This window comes from Mandrillus leucophaeus, unplaced genomic scaffold (genome assembly GCF_000951045.1).
Source record: "Mandrillus leucophaeus isolate KB7577 unplaced genomic scaffold, Mleu.le_1.0 Scaffold1262, whole genome shotgun sequence".
Lineage (NCBI taxonomy): Eukaryota > Metazoa > Chordata > Mammalia > Primates > Cercopithecidae > Mandrillus > Mandrillus leucophaeus.
In genome coordinates this window covers 52622-78190 of record NW_012101010.1, presented here as the reverse complement: position 1 = coordinate 78190, position 25569 = coordinate 52622, and the positions used below count along the sequence as shown (strand labels likewise).

Sequence of the window (25569 nt, the reverse complement as noted above, 5' to 3'; positions counted from 1 at the left end):
AATTTGGAATTTCTTAAAAATGTTTTAAAACTTATCATTTAAAAAGCCTTCTTTAATATGTAATCTAAAAGTGGGGAGGAGTATAATTGAAGGAAATTATCCAAATTAGATTTTTCTGCTTTGCCAAGGATATGCCATCAAGAAACAATTTCTGTGACTTTTTATGGTGATGAGGTATGTGATACAATTTGGAGAATTCTGAATTTATAAAAAGAATAAAATCGAAAATTGGCATCGTTTGTCTTTTGACAATCTTGCAGTAAGCTCTAGGCTGTGACTTAGTTTCTGTGATTAATTGGCAGGTTAAGGATAGAAAACTCATTTGAAGATTGATAGCAGTATCATTCTTTGTGTAATTTAAAAACAGGATTAGTAGCTGGAGCAACATGGCAAGAACCTACTTCTCCAAACAAAACAAAAAAAAAAAAAAAAAAAAAGAAAAGAAAAGAAAAAAGAAAAAAAAGGAAGAAAAAATAAGCTGGGTGTGGTGGTGTGCGCCTGTCTACCCAGCTACTTGAAAGGCCGAGGTGGGAGGATGGCTTGATCCCAGGAGTTTGAGGCTGCAGTGACCTTGTTCGTGCCACTGCACTCCAGCCTGGGCAACAGAATGAGACCCCATATCAAAACAAAACAAAATAGGATTAGTAATCAAAGGATTGTAAAAGCATTCAGAATATAGTGGGACTCTTCCATCATCATCTAAAAGGTTTGATTGGTTGGATGCATATGTAGTCATCCTAGTTAATACTTTGCTAATCTGGATGATAAAAGTTTAGGAAGGGTTAGAAAGAAAATACTTATTCCACTAAGCTTTGCTAAGATGTTTGTGATTAATAGTTGAAATAGTAACTATTTATTTTATTCTTTACATTTCAGAATTGAGTTCAGAGAGAGAATGAGGCTCTGCCCACATAGGCCTATGGACTTAGTCTCCGTATAAATGGGAAGTGCCATAGTCACCTGCTTTGTGTGTATGATAAAGCCCTGATGTAAAATGGAACTTCCAAAATAAGCTCTGAAATTAATTTCTTGCGTTTGTGTTCCAAAGAAACTATTAATTTGCCTGGGAGATAAATATATATATACAGTCAGTCATATATATCCATTATATATACACATATCTGTATCAGTCATATATACATACACATTATATATAAAATGCACACATGTATAACGTATATATACATTATATATAATGCACATGACTATATACATTATATGTATGATCATATGTACTTATACATGATTACATGTACATTATATGTACATGGTTATACATTATATATTATACATGATTATACATGGATATATACATATAATGTATATACAGTCATGTGCATTATATATAATATATACATTATACGTATGTGCATTATATGTATATATAATGTGTATGTATGTATATATGATACATATATAATTATATATAATATATAAAATATATATGTTTACTATATGTAACATATTTATATTATATATTTATATAATGTATATTTAAATGTATTTTGAACGTATATTCATTATATATTCAAATTTTCATGAATGTATAATGTAGTCATGTGTAGATAACGTATAATGATGCATTATATAATGTATATAGTGATACATTATATATAATGTATATATGTATATATATGACTGATTAGATAGACAAGAAACTTTAGGTTCTGATTTTTTTATAGACCCATATAGACAAAACTTAAGCAGAAGACAATTCATTTTTATTAAAGTTGTGAGAAAATCGCCTATTATTTGACCCCTTCCCTCCCCCCAAAAGTTATCATACTCTAACATTCTGTATGACAAATAGTTTTGCTTGTTATAGTTTGTAAAGGTTTACTGGGAATGAACCTCAGTTACTTTGATGGAACATTATAGCCAAATAGTAGTAAATAGCTTTTAAGATTCATATGATAGTAATAGGCTTAGCTCAATAGGAGTACAAAGAATATGGCAAAATATCTAGACTTACGCCTACTAACTTGTCTACTTACTGACATGGTTCAGTTCTGAGCTGTGGCATTTAACAATGTAGTTTGGGTCTAAATTGGCTTATTTCCTGAATTTGTTAACAACTGTTTGATGAAAAGAGGATTGTATTATGAAATCACTTTGGGGGATAAATTAATCAGAAAGAAAAAATATACTAGTTTCTGTAAAACATGGAATATTTTGCATGTTGACATATATTGTTGATGTATAAGAATGGGATGTATTATAGTATGTAATGTTTCTGAGCTGTGGGATGCACTTTTTTCGTTCAGCATCTTAAGGCATGTTTTCCATTATATGAGGAGAAATCCTGGTGTCTAAACTAATTCTGAAATGTCTCTAATCGCGATGTACCCAAACAAGAGTATTGTGGTATTATGGTTCTGTGTTGGTTAGCCTTTGCCTTCCTGATTTGAATTTACTTTTTAGGTCACCTTAGGAGTAGGGATGGCCATATTTCTTGGACTGCTCTGAGAAAAAGTATACCTTCAAATGACCCCCACCCCTTCCAAAAAATACCACTACCACTGAATATCTCTTAATGAATTTCCCATAATGTATAATAGTTTTTTGTGAAAGGATGTTATTTTAGCTTCTAATACAGTGCCTAGCCATTTGGCTGTGAATAAATTTATTCAGTTATTACTTTGATCACTGCATTTCCTTATTCTTTGTGTTACTTAAAGGGTACAATGCTATAAATGGATTGGTACAAATGTATTGCTACATATGGAAAAAAACAACTCTAAACATGTGACCTTCAAAGTCACAGTAAACTAATATGAGGCCAAGACATTTTTCTTCTGATAATGACATATTATTTGTTCATTTTGGTTGTGAAATTTTTCTACTGTTTTCTACTGAAGAGCAGTTAGGCTTTAACAGCGTCTGCTTTCAGTGTAGAACAGCTTCTATAGAAGAAAGTTTTACAAATGTTTAGTATTTTATTTGACCAGAGGATTTCTCGCTGTTCATTGACATTTTGACTATATGATTTTCAAGAGAATTATGTGCTATATTAAGAATAGAAGACTGTATTTTTAACTAATCCCATTATTATAATAGAGTTATCTCTTTTGAATAAGTTGCGTGCAGCAGAGGAAAGTTTGTCCTGAGCTGAGCAGTTTTAGAGGCTGATGGAGGCTCAGCCATAGTGTTCATTACATCATCTTTTCATTCCATTGGCCAGCGTGATCTCTAGTGGGGTAAGTGAGACAGTGGACTCTGCATCATCACAAACATGCTGAGAAAATCACTGCTTACTGCCTGGGTGTGTAGAGGGGTGGAGAGAATTTACTACTAAAGTCACCTAGAGGAAACTGATATTGAAGTCAGTTAAATACCTCCAGTTTTTTTTTTTTTTTTTCCATCAGCTATTAAAGGAAAAGATTTAAAGATTTTATACTAAATCCTAATTTATTTATTTATTTTTAAATTCTAAGGCCCTTAATGAGAAAAGTTGGTACCCAAGGGCAGAGCTTCTTACCCTTGTCTGTATACTAGCAGTCGTGATTACACAGCTAGAGACACTGCTCCTCAAAACTGGTTAACAGTAACATAAACAGAGACGATAATCTTGGCCATGTGTATATCTGCATAAAGAAAGGTGAGAGTGTCCTTCTGGGCACTTATAATAAACTCGTAAGCTTTTATTCAACTGGATAGTTCATCTGCATTCAGCGGCATTTCCACTATAGTTGTGCGTCACTGCAAGACTGCATGGTAATGAAGCCAAGGCACTGTGGGCCAAAACTCTGCTGCCTGTGAGAAGAGAAGGGACAGCGGCTTGGAGAGATAGAACGGCAAAACCGCTGCTGCTGCTGCTTCTGCTTCTGCTGCTGCTGCTGCTGCTGCTGCTGCTGCTTTTGCAGCTGATTGAGACACTATGTTGAGTCTACAGGATTCTGTGTTTTTTGAAATTAGCATAAAGTCCTTGTTAAAGTCCTGGAGCAGCAGCTGTAAGTATATATTCCTACATGAAAAAAAAAATGCTGAGGTGTTATTATCATTGTCATTCCTTGCATGCTGATTCTTCGGACCAATCCAAATAGATTAAAAGCTGTTGAAAATAGCATGAAGAATATTTTCTTGAATGGTAATCAGTAAGATAGAAAATCTAGACATGCACACATCAGACAGTTGTAAAATCAGTAGTTAAATTTTCTTTGATGAAAATTTACCAGCCTTGAATTTCTTGGTAATGTGTGTTATTCTGGCAAAGTTTCTCGCAATTAGTCATAAATGGGGGGCGGGGGGTGGGATGGGGGAAGAAGACCACAGATTCTAATCTCTGCAGGGTTATCAGATACCAGTACTCTTCCATACTTCTGTTAGCACAGAATGTTGTTTGAATCAACATCAGCTATCTTAAGGCACTAGAAACATAATATAATGATAATAGCTTTCCCTCATTCTTCTAATTGAAGTTATAAAGTGTAATTTTCATATGTAGTAAATTTTCTGATAAATAACATTCAGGATGATATACTTAGATCTCAAAGTTCAGTTAAGTCAATACAACTGATGCCATTGAGCTATTATTCTGTCCATAACTCTCTTCCTAACATATGAATTTGGCAGAAATACTGCTTTTGTTCAATATTTCAATCACACTTTTTCCCTTAAGATCTCAAAACACTTACCATAGTCTGTTTACTTTTTTGCCAAAAGTATAGTAATACGATATCAAACTCATGAATTAAGCAAACACAGGTTCTATTATCATGTTTGATTTTGGTCAAAGAAAATTGAAGTATAGAAAAATTGTGACTTTTCCAAGGTCATACAGTGGCAAAGAACTGGAATAGAACCTAGTTGTTCTTGCTCCCAACTGTGCTGCTGGTGCCTGAGCAAACTAATGAATAAAATATCAGAAATTAAATTTACTTTTTTCCAGGTTAACTCTTTACCAGAATATTTATTTAGTGTAGTTTTGTTTTTGAAACAAATAATATAAAAGAGAAAATATTGACATGAGAACAAAAACCCTCTTAAGATAAAGTCTTATTGAATATAGTTTGAGAAGGTTTGTAAATGCAGCCAAATATACTGCATTTACAATCTATTTCTTTTATTTTTGATCTGTAAGTAATTCTTCCATATGGAGATATTGTTGTGCCAGATGGCAGAAAATTATCTTAGTTCTAGGAAAGTTTTTAAGTGACTATACATAGTTAAAATATTGGGAGAATTGTAATTACTGACTAATTAAAGTTAAATACTTTTACTCGTTAAAAGGGAGATAGTAATGTAGAATACATTTTTGCTCAAGTAAACTGGACTGTAGTTTCTAATCTTTCTCTCAGTACTGGTTCCACTGCTTCTCCCATCCTCGCCATGTACTTTTTTAAAAATAGTAAGACAGTTTTATAGTGAGAATAAAGCTATAATTAACAAGTTCTTATAGAAGAGCAGTGTTATATCACAGCACAGCAGCTTGCCTTGTAAAAACTTTGTTTAGGTACTTGCGAACTATGTGGTTATCTTGTTTTGAGACCATTTAAATATTTCTACATGTCATTGCCTGAACTCTGTAACCAGCCACAGCCAAATCTTGTTTAATCGTACTCCTTGAATCCAACAGTGAACCAAAACCAGATGTTTGTAAAGCCTTTGGTTTTTAGCACTTGGTAATATACTGATTCAGTCAGTCTGGGGTATCCCGTTGCCCTTGGGCATTCATAGTACACTTCTCATGAAGATGTTTTTACCATTCTGAAGCAATAGGTTAATACTGGAAAGAAATTGCTAGTCTCAGTGTTCAGTAGGGCTCTGTCCTTGTCTGCCGTAGCCCTGGAAAGTGGAAGAATGTTTTTATTTCACCAGTACCTGTGGATGTCTTCTTTGTATTCACTTATCTTTGTTGTATGAAAGAGTTAAATACAACTCATGGGGGGAGGGGTTAAAATATTAAGATCCTAAAAAAGGATAGTAGTTAGCTGTTCTTCCTAGGAATGTTTTTATAACATCAACACTTTTGAGTCACCAGCATTTTTAGAGCGTATACTATTGTGCTGTGGCAGATAGAAGTATAAAACGTGTTCCTTTCTTTCGAGGAGCTTAGAGAAAGTATATGTGAAAAGTTATAGTAAGGAAGTCAAATGAGAAATGTTGTATGTGCACTGTGACTTACCAAATGACTGTTACAAATAAAACAAACGAGTCCAGAGATAGAAGGAATCACATTCGTCTGTTGGGCACGGGAGCTCACATTGGTAATCCTAGTACTTTGGGAGGCTGAGGTGAGAGGATCACTTGAGCCCAGGAGTTTGAGTCCAGCCTGGGCAACATGGTGAGATCCTGAGATCCTGTTTCTACCACTACGCAGACACACACACACCAGTTGTGGTGCGTGTGGTCACAGCTACTCAGGAGGCTGAGGTGTGGGAGGATTGCTTGAGCCCAGGAGCCCTGTTCATGCCACTGTACTCCAGCCTGGGTGACAGAAGGAAACACAAAAAATAAGAAGGAATTACATTGAACTACAGGGTTATGGAGACTTAAGAGGGAAAGGGATTTTTCTGAGTTTGGTGTTGAATGATAGGATGCTCTCCACGATGGTAGGTAGTACTGATATCCACTGTCTCCCCAAACCAGAAACCAGAGGTTGGTTAACACGCCTCTTTCACCCCAACCCATTTTGGTCCTTGACCGCAACTTGCCATTCTGCCTACTCAAATTTCCGTCGTCTCTCCGTCTCTCCACAACCACTGCCCTAGTTCAGGCCTCTCTTCATGATCACCTGGAATATTGCCACAGCTTCCGTATTGGTCCTGTTTGCATCTTCCACATTGCTGATAAGGGTTCCTTTTAAAGGCTGGCTCTTCATGTCCCTCCCCTCCTTACCTAACAGACTTTCTGTCTCCCGTGGGGGGAGGCCTTTCATCATCTAGCCTCTGCTCATTTTGCCTGTCTCCGTTCTCACCATGCTTTGCCAGTTCTGGAAGCATTCTGTGCCTTCATATTTGCCGCTACCTTTGCCTGGAATGTACCCCCTCATCTCTCTGCCTGCATCACAATGATTTTTACTCCTCTTTCAAGACCCGTTATTCCTTTAGTCAGCCACATAATGCTTCATCTGTTCTCTTCTTCACTTTAAACATCATTGCATCATTATACTCATCATCCTGTTCATGTCTTTCTTTGCTACTTGAGTGTAAGCTTCTGGAGGGTATTGGTTGATTGTCTTTTTGTTCTTTGTGTATTTAATGCTTATTTAAGCTCTGATAAATGTGCACACAAGTAAGATATTGGGTAGGGCTGCAATAATTTTTGTCGGAATGAATTTATAATAGAAAAGAAGGTAGGAGCACAAATACATGACCCCTTTTATAATTTGATTATTAATATTATGCTACTGATGTCTCTCAGGGGAACAATTCCTGAAGTAGGAATGCATAAAATGATTTTTTAGTGATTAAAAAAATAAAATTTCATAACATTTTATTTAGTGAATTTCTTGGAAAGAACAGAGGAAAACCTGATTTATTAATAGCCTTTATAAAAAAATGAAAAATGTTTTTTCCATTAAATAAATTATATATTTCAAATTTCTCCCCTACCCTCCTGAAGAAAAAGAAAAAAATCTGTGGGTTTTGTCATCGAACCTAACTTAAAAGCAGTGTATATTATTATAGTTCTTCATCATTAATTATATTAGTGTTTCTTATTTATAAGATGCATTTGCATGCTTTGTATTAATGTTAAATGATACTTTTTATATTAGTCGCTAGAGGCCCTCTGGTTTCAGGGCCTGCTTAGCTGGCAGAATGTTGATGCAGTGCTGCTGAAGTTTGATTATAGTTGAGCTTATTTCTTTCAGTAACAACAATGAAGTGACATTCATATGGCCTAAATTCAGGATTTTGTCTTTGTGCCAACAGTTTTAGGCATTACTTCTTTTAAAAACTGAATCAGGAACATTCTGTTAAACCAGCTGTGTCGTGAGGATGTTATCATTTAAAAGATTGCTTAGTTCCCTAAAATTGATAAGACAAAGCAAGGCTCAGTACTGAGATCTGTTGGTGTAATGCTAAGATCACAGATGCATTTACTGTCCATATAATACCTCTTGTAAGCATATTAATTTATAGAATTTATTTTGCACTCATAATTTTATGAGAGCTGATGTTTCAAAGAATTTAGTTTTTATCACAGACATAAAAAGGATTGACCTTCTTAAACCATAATTTTATAAGTTAAAATGTGAATAAGATATGGTATGTTAAGAAACTATATTTGCATAGATTACTTGCATTTTTGCACAATGAGAAAAGTTCATAAATTGTTTTTAATACTCAGATTTTTTTTGGATTGTAAAAATAGTAAAAACCAACCCCAAAAAGCACATTATACATTCATCTAAATTTCAGTTAAAATCTGTGTGTTATTTGATTGCAATAATACCATTTGTTGAAGTATTTATAGGTCGGTTATTGTGGTAAATGTTTGCACATGTATCTGTGTATACTCACATTATATGCACATACATTCATTAAATCTCTTGTAACCTTCAGCATGAAAATCTCAAGAGGAAAGTTATTGCTGTTTTTCAAAATAGCAACTTTATTGTGAGATTCACATGCTATAAAATTCATAAAGTATTCAATTTGGTAGTTTTTAGTGTATTCCAAAATTGTACAACTATCACCACCATCTAACTGCAGAACGTTTTCATCATCTAAAAAAGAAACCTCATTAATCTACTTTCTGTCACTATGGATTTGTCTATTCTGGACATTCATTTACATGGAATCATACAATGGGTGTTCTTTTGTGACAGAGTTCTTACACGTACTGTATTTCCAAGGTTCATTTATGTCATAACATGTATTGAATAATGTTCCATTGTATGGATATATCACAATTTTTTATCCATTCTTCAGTTGATAAATTGCTGTTTTATAGAGTAGTAAATTGGGGCTCAGATAAGCAAAAGAACACTAAGAACACTCCCTCACCCCCCAGAAAATCCCACACTCAAACTCTTTAGCTAACTTTCTCTACTGCTTCATATTTTAATTGAAGGCTTCCCTGATCAAGTGATACCTTAGCAAGATCTGAAGGAAGAAATAACTAGTTAACAGTTTGGGAGATAGGTGGGTGGGCGGAAGGGATATCAACTGAGGCTGGAGGGAATGGCCGTCTTGGCTGGAGCGGAGAGCTATGGAGAGCATGATGGGAATGAAGCTGGAAAGTTAAGCAAGGACTAGACCCTGTAGAATAGCAAAAACCTTGTTATGGATTTTGGTCTTAATCCTAAAATAAATGGGTAACCATTGATGGACTTTGCGACAGTGATTGGGGTGATTTCATCAAGTTTCTGTCTTTGGGGTGGTGCCAGGAGACAAGTTAGGATGCTATTGAAATAGACCACATGTGAGATAAAGGTTGAACAAATGGAAGAAATGTTATTTATTTAGCAAACAAATATATAATACCCACAACATGCGTAGGTACTCTTCTAAGCACTTTACGAAATATTAGCTCATCATAGTTATGGGAAATATTTAAGAGGTAGGAAAAATAGGACTTGGGTTAGGTACAGGAGGTAAAGGAGATTTTTAACTAGCTGTTTGCACAACTAATTTTGTAGGGTCATTTACATTCTCATTGACATCAGTTTCAGAAGTGTATCTGTTGAGAGTTAATGTTGATCATAGTGGAAAAGAGTCACCTGTTGCTTATTGTCAGAATACTCTTATCATCCCTCAGATAAATGTGTCTGCTTTGAGAACTAGATCCTCGACAAGAAAGCCAGCTCATTGTACTGTTTAGTAAACAACGTGAACTTTTCATGATGGTCCCTGAAAAGTGGGATTTCTAGCTCCAAGTGTCATTGGATTTAGAGTCATGGGCCTGCTTTATCTTTTTTCTTTTTTTTTTTAATTCTAACTTCTTAAGCTAGGTTCACCTCATTTGAGAAAGGAAACATTCCATTTTTGAGACTAAACATTTAGTGTTGTGAGAAGTACAGTGTGTGATTATCGGACTCATTATGTATTTGGGTTTCACAACATGCTTTAAAAATTGTTATTGATAAATATTAAAGACATAGTTTACTAATGAGATTTAAAATCAAGAAAATCCAACATAGGTGGTCACAATATTCATAGGTGACTGAGAGTATCCAAATCGGTCAGGTGACTGAGAATATGCAAACAGGCCAGAATAATATCTCTGTTACATTTGACCCTCTATTTTATTAACATTTCTGTCATGACCTTTCTCTGTTTGTACCTGCTGTAGTACTCATATATAGACTCAGTCTTATAGCAGGCCCTGGGTCCTATCCTGTGCTAAGATAGGGAGTTTGGTACAGCCCTAGTTCATTAGTTCAAGTGACTTACCATCAGCCCAACCTCACTACAAATTTGGAACTGACTTTGTTCTTCAGTTGTAGTATCTGGGCTATCCATTCTTGTGTCAAAGCCTCCATCTGTAATTATTGGTATCTCTTCGTTCCTGAACCTTTCCTGATCAAACTTTGGTACTCCATTTCCTTCAAATGTGGAACCCTGCTCTGATCTTGAAGAGAATGAAGTTCTGCTGACATACCTTTTTGTTGATTAAACCTACCTCCCTAGCCGTGTGCCTATATATTTCCTGTTCATAAACTTTACATTATTCATCTGTTTGCTAGGATAACATCTGCTGTTCTGCTGGACCTCCCTGGTGCTTTTTACTTGTTATCATATTCTCTAGGTACCATCTTCTGCCTCTATAATTAGATACCTTATGACCTCCAACAATGCTGGTATTCAGTCATTAGGCATCTTTCTGGCTGTAGCTCTTCTGATAGCCCCTCTGTACTGATGGCTTAATATTTTAAGTATTATACCTGCCAGCTCTGTTGCGTATTATAGGCATAGCCTGTGCCAAAGTCTCAAATCACTGGGCTCTGGCCTATTCCACTACTGGTCAAACTCTTAGTCTTCTTTTCTGGAAGTAACTGTTCTGCAGTTGCATTGTCACATTGATAAAACAAGTTTGCTGGCCTTTTGCAGGATGAGAACGGGTCGTGTTTTTTTGGTTATTCTTCCTAGTCTGTTGATGTGTGATACCACAGGACATTGCCTGTTTGATGGAATTTTTGACAATTTTACATCTATTAGTTGGTTTTCATTAAGCGTGCTATTTTCCAATTTTTAAAATTTTGCTAAATGATTAAAGTTTTAAGGGTTTTAACAGAAAGATAATCAAAGAGAAATTCATTTGAATGGGGAAGGCTGTAGAATAGAATTTCCAAATTGTCAGACCTGTTCTTCCCAGAAGGTAATGACTTGTAAATGTCATAGAAAATCTTGTAAATTGTTTTATAAGCTGTATTTTCAGTTACATTATTGATATATGACACAAAGTAGTCAAGGCATTCATAAAAAATGAGGAATGAATTATTAATATCCATTATCATGCAATATAGTAACAATATAACAAATACAGACTTACATTTGATACATTAAGTCGATCCTTTTCTCTTTAAAATAAGCTGATTATTTTAAATGATATAAATGATTTTGGAACAATATCTGAATGAGAGATTTTTATTATAGGGAGACTATGTGGAAGAAAATAAAAAGATGATTCCAGTAACATAGTCTTAGTAATATCGTTGAAGATAAGGTTAGTAGTGTGTTTTTATGTAGAGAGTGCAAGGGCATTGTATTGCCATGATTTGATGTGTAGGGCTTTAATATGGTTGGAATAGAATACTTGATGGCTCTTATTTGTGGTATTATAATTACAGATTTCCTTATTTGTGGTGCTCTTGAAACCTTTTAATGATCACAATTAACTTTAAGTAAAATTATTGTATAGAGCCAACTGTTCCATTTTAGAAGAATAGGGTAAAGCAATAGTTCACAACCCTGGCTGCATATTAGAATCAGTTTGGGGAGCTTTCAAAAACATACACATGCCTGGGCACCACTCCAAAGATTTTGATTCTGACTTAAGGTATGGCCAGAGATGGGCAGCAAAGTTCTGGGTCAAGTCAGAAAGCTTAGCATTGTCAGAATGCTGAGAGTATATATGAAATATTTTCTGTGGGTGGAATCATCATAAACAATATGACAGACAAATTCTTATATGTTTGCCAATTTACTAATTTACAGTGAGAAATATGCCAAGTGGATATTAATGCTAGAGTTGGCAGGCCATCCTTTGCTCTCCTTGTGGGATAAGCTTATACAAAGCTAAATTATTATCAGAAGGTTGCACAGAGAGCCTGAAGATCAAAGAAATGTATGCCCTGTTCTAGGGGCCAGAATATTTATCCTTTTAAGAACACCTTTTCCACAGGGCATTACCTTTTTGTCAGTGCTGTGTTAAATGTTTCATTTCCCTGTACCTTACCTGCAGTAGGTGATATAAGTATTCTTTTTAGTATTTGCCAATCTGATATATATATAAAATAAAAGCCCATTGCTAGTTTAATTTACATTTTCTGGGTACACTGTTTGAACATTTTTTTCATATGCCTGTTGCCTTTTTAGACTTGCTGTTATGTGAATTGCTCATGTATATCTTCTGGCACCTTTTCTTTATTGTGTTGTCTGTTTCTTGTTATTTTATAAGAACTCTGAATGTTCTATATTTTCTGTCACTACATCATAAATATTTCTCCAACTTTGTCTTGTTTATGGTATCATTTACCCTAAATATTTTAAATTTGTATTTGGTTAAATGCATTTATCTTTAAAAAATATACAATTTTGGGTTTGCTCTCTAGGCTACAGGTCTTTTCACCCCTTGATTATATAAGAAGATTCCTAATTTTTTCTAAGGTTTTGAAAAATGAATTTTTAACTTCATGTCCATCTCTGGACTTTGGTTTTTTTGTTTGTTTGTTTTATCCAGTCAGGTTTGGAATCTGATGGACTTCGGTTTTTGAGTATAGTATATTTATTTTTTCTTTAGATGAATGGCCAAATGTTTCAACATTATTACTAGATAATCTTTTCCCTTCTAATTTTGCCAATGTGAATTCTTACTCTGTAATGCAGGGGGTTCTCTTTTCTCTCTCTCCCTTTTTTTTAAAAAAATTATCTGATTTATCTACACTTGTATCTACTGTGTTGATTATTGTTATATTGTGTTCTGATATACTCATACTATGTTTTGATATATATCTTGATTATAGTTATGTTCTGATTATAGTTAATTTCAAAAAATATTCTTTGTATTTTTTAAAGTAGCTTTTTCGGCTTTTCTTGAGTGTTTATTCCTCCATCTATACTGTAATATAGATTTATCCAATAAACCTAGACAAAATAGTATCAAAATTGTAGTTGGATGGCCGGGCGTGGTTGCTCACACCTGTAATCACAGCACTTTAGGAGGCCGAGGTAGGCAGATCACCTGAGGTCGGCAGTTCGAGATCAGCCTGACCAACATGGAGAAACCCTGTCTCTACTAAATACAAAATTAGCCAGCATGGTGGTGCATGCCTGTAGCCCCAGCTACTTGGGAGGCTGAGGCAGGAGAATCGCTTGATCCTGGGAGGCAGAGGTTGCAGTGAGCCGAGATCATGCTATTGCACTCCAGCCTGGGCAATAAGAGCAAAACTCTGTATCAAAAAAAAAAAAATTTTTTTTAGTTGGAGCTTTGCTAATTAATATATTAATTTTATGAAAATTGACACATGATAAATCCTTCCATCTATGACTATGTCTTTCCACATGTTCAGATCTTCCTTTATATCTTTTATATTAAGAAGTGCTTGTCATTTCTTCTGTATAAAGTCCTATGCTTTTCTTATTAAATTTCTTTCTACTGATTTTATTTTTGCGAATAAAAGTTTTTTTAAAAATCAATTTCTATTTCTAGGTGATTATTGCTAGTTAATAAAGTTTCATATCTTTTTTAATGTTGGTAACAGTGATTTAATTTTTTAATATTATTTCATTTACTTACAATCTCCAGGATGGTGTTGAATAGCAAGGCAAAAATCAGCACTTTAGTTTGTGTTTTTAATCGAAATAGGTTTGTTTTGAAGCCTATATTATTTGCTGCTGATGTTTGTTAAATATTTTATTTGTTTTCTTTGTCTCTGGCTGCTGGATACCATTAGGTGTACATTTATATTACTTTGTTTGCTAATTGAGTGTAGGTCAGACTGCTACTGTCTTTTAAGAAGCAATCCCAAGAGTGATGGAAGGGAAAGTAGCCGAAGTTAGCAGCAGTTAACAGCCTGTTAAGATAGTAGGAGGGAGCCCCATTGCTTCTTGTTTTTTCTCATCATGTCACCCTCTGAGCTACAGAGGACTTATCCCATCTTTTTCGATTCTGCTCAACTTCATAGCAGTCAGAGAAAAGGGCTACACATCTCTATGTAGTTGTCAACCTCCCCCAGTCCCTGGGTCCAGGTATGTTTGCTGGATGAGGTCCTGCAGGATTCTGGTGTTTACAGGACTATTTTATGTTGATTCGCAGGTCCATTTCCAGCTCAAGGAGAAAGGCAGCCACAATAGCTTTTTCACTGGCAGTGAATATTTATATGGGGGGAGGAGTGGAGAACAAAAATGAAAACAACATTCTTGTTCTTACACATACTCATGGTTGCAATGTAATTCAGCTTGTTAATTTGCTAGAAGGGAAGCAAAAGAGGTTAAATTTGACCAAGATTATAACGATAATGAGTAGCCAAGTCAAATCTAGAGCCCTTGTCTTCTGGCTCCCAGGTCCATGCACATTTTTAAAATATTTCATTATCTCTAGGTTTTTAGAATAGTTTCTTAGCTGAGCTCCCAAAGGTTACCAAAAAAGCACAAGAAAATAATAACCTAAAGGAAATTATAGCTGAGTGAATAATGGATTATTGGGACAATATGTCATTTTTCTTGAGCTTTATAATAAGTGATACTTCTGTAGTAGACTTCAAGTAAAAAACATTGGACATATGCCAAAGATGTCGTAGGACTTCTATGTTTAGAAACTCTTTTCAATGAGAATAGTTCAGGATAAATAAACGTTTTAGGGACAGCTGTCTAAAGAACAAGCAGAAGTAATAATTTTTCTGTCCATTGAAATGGAACCAGAAGCAAAAACATTGAACTGGATAGTGAGGGAAAATGATTTCATTTGCACAAAATAGAAATATAAAGTATTTAGGAATAGAATTAATAAGAGTTAGATCTCTCCTCTGAAGGAAAGTATACATTTTTTTTCTCTAGGTACACAAAAGAAGATGAGTTAATGGAGGTGTGTCAAAAGCCAAAAAGTTTTATAATATAAAGATGTCAAGTTTTTTTCAAATAAGTTTGTGAAGGTATGTGTAAGCTTGAAAGTATGAGTGACAATAGCTGAAGATGGTGAATACATAGGAATATTTGTCTCTACAAATAACAAAACCTATTATAAAGGTGTAACAATTAAAAGTCTGGTACTAACACAAACACAGATTTTTAATGAGCAGAATGGAAAGCCTAGAAAAGCATATTTGAATATGGATTTAGTTTATGATAGTGAGTAAATCAGTGACAGAATTTCAGTAAATGAACCCAAGAGAATTGATTAAATATTGAGGAAAAAAGATAAAATCTTTATTTTGTATCAGTAGCTCAAGTAAGTTACAACTGGATGACAAATTTAAATGGAACAAATAAAGCGAACTGAAGAAGAATTAAAATATAGGTAAGTAGTTAATCAAAATGGGGAGACTTTTTTGCTCTTTTTATGCAAATGAATTAGAAGATACAACCAAAATATTAGATTTGGGAAATATTTATTTTAAGCAAACAGTGTGATAAGAATTTGGACCTTTAAAGCAGAGAAGCATCCATCCGCATTTGGTGATTATGGAAGAAATGAAGTTATTGATGGGAAAGTTCTTAGCAACCAGGACCCAAGTTTGTGTTCCAGCGCTGCCACTCCCACGTGACAGTAGCTTTAATTTGGAGTCAGTTTCTTCATCATAAATACACTATAACTAGGAGTAATGTTCTGGATCTAATTCCTACAACCCAGTCGTTAAGCCATTAATGGCTTAAGAGCCTCTGGGGTGTGAATATTTATACCAAGGATATTGGCAAAAGCTACAAATTGGGACCCTCTCCCCTGCCTTTTGTTTTCTTTTGTTTTTAAGAGAGCCATTTACCAGCATATTACTTGAAATAAGAATAGATTTGTTAGACTAAAAAGATAATATTTTATGTATTAAATTATGTTTTGTTCCCATTGGAAATAAACAGCATCTGGTATGCTTTTCACTAACATGGAGGAATTTTGAGGTATCCTTGCCTTCTAAAGCCCACTCTCTGCTCTTGATAAGCTATATCTGTACATCAAATGATATTTTCTGTTACAACTCTCAACACACACAGCATACACATTACTTATATTTCCTTTTTTCCTCTTCACATCAGTTGCTTTCAAATGTACGATTTTCCTCTGGATAGGTAGTTGAAAGGTCTAGTACTGACACCAGTTAAACTGACCTCACCAGAAATTGAAATTTGCTATTTGCTCTTATTCCCCAATGCTGATTTTGCTTTTTTTGTTTACTACTTGTAATCTGTCTACCATATAAGCCAATCAGTGTTTTTGACATTTTCATTTTAATTGACTTATAAACTGTGAACTGTCTTTGAGTGTGATCCAAGTATGTTATTGTTTTAAGCTCCAGCTTGAGCTGTTGTTTATTTTCACTCTTCCCAGGCACTTTGGTTGTGGCTGACAGGGATAGGATAGGCTTGTTGTTCTTTTCTTTGGCTTTTATTTTGTAAATTAATCAGCTTTATTTTTTAACATAATTTCAGGTTTACAGAAAACTTGAGTAGAATATAGTGAGTTCTCATATACCCTCCCTCCACTCCCAATTTCTGCCTTTTAGTGTGGTATGTTTGTTACCATTTATGAAATAATATTGAAACATTATTATTAACTAAAGTTTACGTTCCAGTTAACTCTTTGGGTTGCACATTCTGTAGGTTTTGACAGATGTATAATGACATGTATCTACCATATACTGTCCTACAGAGGAGTTTCACTGCCCTAAAAATACTGTGTTCCACCTATTCATTCCTCCCTTCTCCCAAGCCCTGGTAATCTTTGATCTTTTTATTGATTCTTTTCCAGAATGTCATATAGTTGTAGTCATACAGTATGTGCCTTTGCAGATTGGCTTCTTTGACTTAGAAATATACACTTAAGGTTCCTTCATGTCTTTACATAACTTCATAACTCATTTCTTTTTAGCACTGAGTAATATTTCATTGTCTGAATATATCACAGTGTATTCATTCACCTACTGAATGACAGTTTGGTTGCTTCCAAGTTTTAACAGTTATGAATAAAGCTGCTGTAAGCATCCATGTGGAGATTTTTTGTGGACGTACGTCTTCAGCTCCTGTGGGTAGATACCAGGGAGCATGTTTCCTGGATCGTGTGGTAAGAATATGTTTAGTTTTGAAAAAAAATGACGGAACTATCTTTTAAAGTGTCTGTACTATTTTGCATTCCCATCAGTAATTAATGACAGTCCTTGTTGCTCCATGTCCTCACCAGCATTTGGTGTTGTCAGTTTTGAACATTAGTCATTCTAATCAGCATGTAGTAGTGTATCATTGTTGTTTTAATTTGCAATTCCCTGAAGACATATGAGGTTGCACATCTTTTCATATGCTTATTTGCCATCTGTATGTCTTCTTCTGGTAAGGTGTATTAAATCTGGTGCCCATTTTTCACTTGTGTTGTTTGTTTTCTGGTGGTTGAGTTTTAAGAGTACTTTATGTATTTTGTATACCAGTCTTATATCAAGTATGTATTTTGCAATTTTTTTCTCTCAATCTGTGGCTTGTCTTTTCATGCCCTTAACAGTGTCTTGCAGAGCTCGAGGCTTCATTTTAATACTTTTTTTTTCCTGGATCATGGTTTTGACTAAAAAGTCACCCGTCAAACCCAAGATCACTTAGATTTTCTCCTATCTTCTAGGGGTTTAATAGTTTTGCATTTCACATCTAGATCTGTGATCCATTTTCAGTTAATTTTTGTGGAAGGTATAAGTTCTGTATCTAGATTTTTCTTTTTTAACATGTGGATGTCTAGTTGTTCCAGCACTATTTGTGGCAAGGTCTCATTTCTTCATTGAATTGCCTTTGCTTCCTTGTCAAAGATCAGTTGATAGTATTTGTGTGGATCTGTTTCTGGGCTCTCTATTCTATACCATTGATCGGTTAGTCTGTTCTTTAGCCAGTACCATACTGTCTTGATTACTGTTGAAGTCACATCCTGTCAGTCCTCTGACATTTTTCTTCTGCTTCAATATTGTGCTGGCTGTTCTGGGTTATTTGCCTTTCCATATAAGCTTCAGAAGAAGTTTGTTGATATACACGAATTAACTTGGGGGGTAGGCTGCTTTCTAAACTAAAAATTTTGTGCTTGCTTTTTAAAGTCAGATTTTTTTTTTTTTAATTTTACTTTAAGTTCTGGGATACACGTGCAGAACATGCAGGTTTGTTACATAGGTATACACATGCCATGTTGGTTTGCTGCACCTATCAACCCGTCATCTATGTTAGGTATTTCTCCTAATGCTATCCCTCCCTTAGCCTCCCACCCTGCAACAGACCCCAGTGTGTGATGTTCCCCTCCCTGTGTCCCTTTGTTCTCATTGTTCAACTCCCACTTATGAGTGAGAACATGCGGTGTTTGGTTTTCTGTTCTTGTGTTAGTTTGCTGAGAATGTTTTCCAGCTTCATCCATATCCCTGCAAAGGACATGAACTCATCCTTTTCTTATGGCTGCATAGTATTCCATGGTGTATTTGTGCCACATTTTCTTTACCCAGTCTATCATTGATGGACATTTGGGTTGGTTCCAAGTCTTTGCTATTGTGGACAGTGCCACAATAAACATACGTGTGCATGTGTCTTTATAGTAGAATGATTTATAATCCTTTGGGTATACCCAGTAATGAGATTGCTGGGTCAAATGTTATTTCTGGTTCTAGATCCTTGAGGAATCGCCATACTGTCTTCCACAATGGTTGAACTAATTTACAGTCCCACCAGCAGTGAAAGCGTTCCTGTTTCTCCACACCCTCTCCAGCACCTGTTGATTCCTGACTTTTTAATGATTGCCATTCTAACTGGCGTGAGATGGTATCTGATTGTAAAGTCACAGATATTTTTTACTTTTGTTCTTGTTCCAAAGCCTTTACCTTCTACTTTTTCTTTTGTAGGTAGTCATCAAAATTTTTATTATTAGACAATATGGTGTATAAATAATAATTATAATACTAAGCAATTGTATGTTATGTAAAAATTTCTGTTATGTAAATCTATTTATAAATATATGCATATAATATGTATGTACCTATGTAAGTTTGTGGCTATGAGGTAGTAGCCCAAAGATTTTTTTTTTTAAATCCTTAAAGACCTCTTCTTGGGGATGAGGAAGCTAGAGGCAGCTTCCACAGTCTTCACTGTGGTTATTTTAGACCACATCTACCTGTAGGGATTTTAAAATACCCCAATTGTTGAGAACCAGTGTGTATTTTGAGGGCTGTTACTATTCAGAATGTTGTGTATAAAAGCATAAAGGAGTCAGAAAAAAGCTGAGATCTGCTGCTGTAATGAACTCAAACACACCTAATTGTAAGAATTATACATTATTTCTCTTCTCACTTTTCTCTTCTTTTTGACTGAATTTAAATTTATTTTGTAATGGTTTAGGAGTCTCATCAGCGTGAAAAAGACAATTGTTTTATTAAATATACTAAATACAGTGCTATGGAGAGCGTAAGCCATCCAAAAATACTGATATTTAGTTTTTATTTGAGCTTTAAGAGACAGAGCAGGAATGCTAACTTTTAGATTCCCAAATTTTAATTATTCAGGTCCTGGTTTATTCTTATTATTAGCAGTTAGAGTTTAGTAGATTTATATTCCAAGTATGTTTAATACGACATGAGGTTTTTCCAGTTTGTAATTCAATGCTTGAATTGCAGTCTTAAGACTTAACAGTTATGTCTTTCTTCTCTCATAGGCTTACATAAATCTTTCAAAATTTTGGTTTAGCATGTAGAGAAATATTACAACTTAGCATTATAAGGTATTTAATGCAAGCAGTCAGGTAACTTAAGTTAATCTAGTTATATGGAAGCTAGCCTTTCTTCTTCTGCTTGGAGTGATCATCCCTGTTTCTCTCCTATTAGCAGAAAATGAAAAGAATTCACATGTCTTTACTAAGGCTGAACATTATGACGAAATATAAAGTTGAGGGGGACAACTTTGATGAAAAATGTTACCTGATTTTTATTTGTGTTTAGAATATTAATGAAATTAAATATTACCAGACTCCTCCATTTTATTGTTTGTAACTTGTTTGCTCATGTCCTTGTCCTTATTTCAGTTTGGGGGTATGGGTGTTTTGCTAGTTGATTTCATCGCAGCTTTGTGTGTAGAAACAAAAGTGATTAACTGTGTGTTTATTATATGCCCACATATTTTTTCCTGCTGTCTAATTTTACTTTGGTTTTATATACATACTGTTAGGATCTTTACTCACCTAATACTGTATTTTGAACACTTTCCTGTGCCATTTGGTATTTTTTGATAATGTAATTTCAAAGATCTGTTTAGCATTCTGTTTCTATTAGATTATAAAAATAATTTATTTTGAATAAAATAAAATTTGAAATTTAGTTTGAAATTTCAATCAGTAGATTCATTCATTATTACTTTTTTATATTAATAATTTCAACAAGCATTTATTAAACATCTACGAAGAAATAAAATTTAAATAAATTATTTAATCAAAAACATTTGTTTTTTCCATAAAAATTTGAGTTATCAAATGAAATATTTTTATCTTGACAGATAACTTGTAAGTAAAGGTTTGCCTAAAATTTTTGGCTTTATTGGCAAATTTTTTAATGTATGCAATTATGATACCTAGGAATATTTGGTTATGCTTTATTTTTAAGAAAGTAACAGTAAAGGCAAGTTACTTGTGAACTCATTTTAAGTAAAGTTTTTTTCTTTGTAGGAAAAATGTTTAAAGGCTAAAGTGTCATTTTAAAAGTTTTTACTTCATTAAAATTTAGAATTGAAGTACTAGGTTAGTTACAAGGTTCTTGTTTAGTTACATTTACTGTAAAGTTAAAGCTAGAGAAACTTTGTAACTGTTAAAACCTTGTGAATCTTAATTAAAGGAAAAGATATAGTTTGTATCCACTACCTTAAATTATAGTACTCTTAATGATCCAAAATAATTTTTTAAAAATTTGAGAGCTCTTCTTTTTTTCCACAATGACATTTGTTAACAGATTCCCTCTTTGATAATACACAATGTTGGATCATGAAACAGAGTAAACAAACAGGTCATTGTTTAAAATAATGTACACTGTGTTCAGAGGACTATGAGTTTTTGTTTTGAGTTGTTTTATTATATAATTTTAGTTCTAGAATACAGTACATAATGTATTTTAACTTGATATGATACAAAGATACTTATTTTAGATATAATATTACCAGTTTGTGATATTCTTTAGATTACTTTTACAGATTTGTGTATTTTGACCTATGTGGTAGACTAGGTTTTTTTTTAATTTGACAGAAAAAGTTTTTAATAAGTTTTGAATTTATGTATTTAGAACAAATTTATTATCCTATAGTTATATACACATAGACGCAAACACAGGAAGTCAGTATTTAAGTAATTGTGTTCTGCTTCCTCTTTAAAGGAAGGGGTTCAAGGGCAGTCTCTGGAGTTCAGGTTGAGGTGGAGAAGCACAGACTTGCAGATTCTCCATGAATATTCTAAGCTGAAAAAGGCAACATAAGCTGAAGTTAGAGGATATGGGATCAACATATCAACATATGGGATCGATATGGAGGTGACTGGAAAACTTGTATATAGGAAGTCAAGTAGGCTGCCCAGGCAGTCAGAAGAACAGAGTAGGTGAAGCCACACAGCATGCAGTGGTGTGTCTTCTTTTGGGGCCAAGCCTGATGCAGCTTACTATTTGCCAGCACCGTGTCATCTCCATCTGAGTAAATGGCACCACTATCCTTTGAGCGATTCAAGTAAAAATGCTGTGAGTCATCGTTAGTTCCCTTGTCTCACTTCACTGATTAACCCACTAATATATGACAAGTCTTAAATACTTTTCTTTGTTTCCTGTGCTGTTGCCATCCTCTTAGTCCAAGCTGCGATTATCTCACCTGGATTTCTGTAATGGCTTCCCTGGGTCTACATTTTTCCTCTTTCAATCCATTCTCCAGAGGTGCCAGAGAGATTTTTATAAAGAGAAAGCCAGATCCTATCCCTCTCCATATTAATGCTTTCTACTGAATTTTAATTGCATTTGGAATAAAATCTAATTTTCTTACAAAGTTCTTAATTGTTTTCTGTGACTTGCTCCCCGACTACTGATTCTGACCTTATCGCATATCCCCTTCCACCTCTGCTTCTTCCCTTGAGCGCCAGCCATACTGGTCTTGCTGTTTTTTAACCAGGCACATTTAGTCTTGTGTTTTCTGTTCCTGGTGCTTTGTCTTGCTCCCTCATTTTAAAAATCATTTAGGGCCGGGCGCGGTGGCTCAAGCCTGTAATCCCAGCACTTTGGGGGGCCGAGACGGGCAGATCACGAGGTCAGGAGATTGAGACCATCCTGGCTAACACGGTGAAACCCCGTCTCTACTAAAAAATACAAAAAACTAGCCGGGCGAGGTGGCGGGCGCCTGTAGTCCCAGCTACTCGGGAGGCTGAGGCAGGAGAATGGTGAAAACCCGGGAGGCGGAGCTTGCAGTGAGCTGAGATCCGGCCACTGCACTCCAGCCTGGGAGACAAAGCGAGACTCCGTCTCAAAAAAAAAAAAAAGGAAAAAAGAAAAATCATTTAGGCCTGAGTTTAAATGTAGCTTCTGCAGTGAGGTCTTCACTGAGCATATTTTCCAAATTAGTGTTGTTTTTCAGTTCCCCAGTCCCATTCCTGTTTCATTTATTCACATCTGTTTTATTTCCTTTATTGCATTTGACTCTCTGATTAGAATCCATTCATTCATTCAGTAAATACTGTGCACCTGATCTATGTTAGGCATTGTTCTAGATACTTGGGATTTACCGTGAACAACAACAACAAAAACAAAAAGAGAATCCCTGTTCTTACTTTCACATTAGTAGGATGGAGAGAGAAACAGTACATAATATACATGATATGTAATTAAATTATAAATATGTTAGTATGTTAGAAAGTGACAAGTGAAATAGACAAAATGGACTATGGTAGAGGAGACTGGGAGAACTGGTTGAGGGTTAGAGGCAGCTTACAAAGGAAATAGGGTAGCTATGGTAGGCCTCTTAAGTTGATTATTAAAGTGGAGTTCTTTTGTTTCTTTTACTTTTAGCTTCAGCACCAGTCAGCAAAGTGAATAAGTACTGTGCTTCTTCCAACTTTCATTCCACTTGGGGAGAAAAGAACATCATCATGTCAAACATTACGATTGACCCAGATGTCAAACCTGGGGAATATGTCATCAAGAGCCTTTTCGCAGAATTTGCTGTTCAAGCTGAAAAGAAAATTGAAGTTGTAATGGCTGAACCCTTGGTGAGTAGAGCTGACCTATAAATCTGAAATATTTTCTTGACTTTTGTATTAGCCACTATAATACAGATTTTTCAAAGGAAATAATATACTTGAAAAAATATTAAGGGATAGTGGTGATATAGAAAGCTGCACCGACTTTAGAATCCACTTTGATAAGTTACTGCAGGTCACAAAAGAACAAAAAGGAACTTCAACAGTGGGAATTGTAGAAACAGATAAAACATAGGAAATAAAGGAAAATTAGGATATACTGTGAGTTAACACTAAGATCACAGCCAAACTTATAATAAAGAAGAGAACATATTTTTACATGTGTATTGTATGAGACATACTTGGAGAATGTGAGAAGCTCTATTTGATTAGAGCCCATGATGAGGAGGAGGGAAGAGAAAGACTGTAAACAAATATGAGTCAGTTTCTGAAGAGTTGTGAATGCTATTGTGATGGATAATATGGTGGTTGAACAATAGAGGGAGAAAACATTGAGAGCAGAGACTATTTAGCTATTGTACATAGTTCAGGCTGGAATGAAAGGGGTCTTGAACTATGGTATTAAAAGTAGAAAAGGTTACAGAAGAAAGTAAGAGAATTAACAGAAGTGAAAATCAATAGGACTTGACAAGTAAATAGGGGGCATTTTGAGTGAAAGTTAAGGGTTAAAGATGTTCTGGAGTGTTAGTAAAGTTGATAATATATTTACTTTGGTAAAGTACACAGGAATATCTTTGGGTACAAAAGGTGGATAAAATAATTTTTCGTTTGTGTACCTTAAACTTGAGATACTGGTAATCTCACCACATGGAATTAGTTGCTTGATTGGTAGTTGGAAGTTCTTTTTGAGAACTCAAGAGATGGTAACTAGAACTACAGATTTTGGTATCATCTATATGAGGGTGTAAATTGAAGCCACAAGAGCAGACGATGATTTCAAGGGAAAGAAAATATAGAATTATTATTGCCAATAATGTAGAGCAGCAGAGTACAATGAACATTGAGAGAAGTGGTTATTGGATTTGGAAATAAGCAGAAATAAAACAGAACAGTTTTACCTTCTTGATATAACTACAGGAAGTAACTTTAACTCTCTGCCACCTTATAGAAGTGACAGTTTAGGTTACTTTTTGGGCTAGAAGGAAGTGAGTATGTGATGTACTAAGAACACAGTGGAGGTTCAATGTAGGATGATGGTAATTAAGAGGAAGGTGAAGGATGTAACAGCTGAAACTCACTCCTTACACAACTGAATTAGGGATAGCTACTCACCACCAATTTGAGATTCAGAGGGTTTGTTACGGCTGACTAAGGAGTTAGGCACAATAATATATTGGCTTTAGAACCTGTATACTTGCTCAGCCTGTTACAGTTCCTTAAAAGGATAAGAGAGGGAAACAACAGAAGGGAGGATAGGGCAGGAAGAAAGTTGAAGGTGGTATTGTCAGTGCTCTTATTTTCTTAGTGAAGTAGCCTTGAAATTGCTGTGAAGGTGAGTTTCTTCCCAGTGATTAAGTAGAGAAAAGTACTCTGAGGAAAGCGTCTATGAAATAATGTGTTCTGGGATCTAATACATTATAATAGCCAAATGTATATTTCAAAATTGTGCAGATATTTATATTCAATTTAAATCATCCCATGATTGCTTTCCACATAACAAATTATTTTTGTACTAATGTATATATATTTGTGTATATTGTATAATGTATATATAGTATATATATAGAAAGCATATACATTATTAATATAAAGTTCTGTTTTAGAAGTAGGGATTGCAAAAGCCTATAGCATGAGTTCATGATTATAAGATTTGATTATAAATATGCTTAAGCTACAGAGTGTTAGTTTTCTTTTTCAGTGGTCTCTGAATTACAAGATAAATTACTACACTAGTAATTTAAACAGCATACAGTAAGAAAGGGAACAACTTTAAAAAAATCTAAGAATTTATTATGGAAAATGTCAAACATATATAAAACTATTATGATATAATGAACACTTGGGACCCATCACCTGTCCTCAGCAATTTTCAAGCCA

At 34.7% G+C, this 25569-nt stretch overlaps 1 protein-coding gene across 1 annotated transcript in view; it reads left to right on the top strand.

Annotated features, from left to right (window-relative positions):
• Positions 1-25569, top strand: part of LOC105533577 (protein furry homolog-like) — a gene marked incomplete at its 3' end in the record, with an annotated part of 196171 nt that overhangs the window by 118538 nt on the left and 52064 nt on the right. Inside the window, exon 4 of the mRNA XM_011972049.1 lies at positions 23342-23541. Within this exon, the coding sequence (XP_011827439.1) occupies positions 23422-23541 (120 nt within the window). The remainder of the gene's footprint in view (positions 1-23341; positions 23542-25569) is intronic.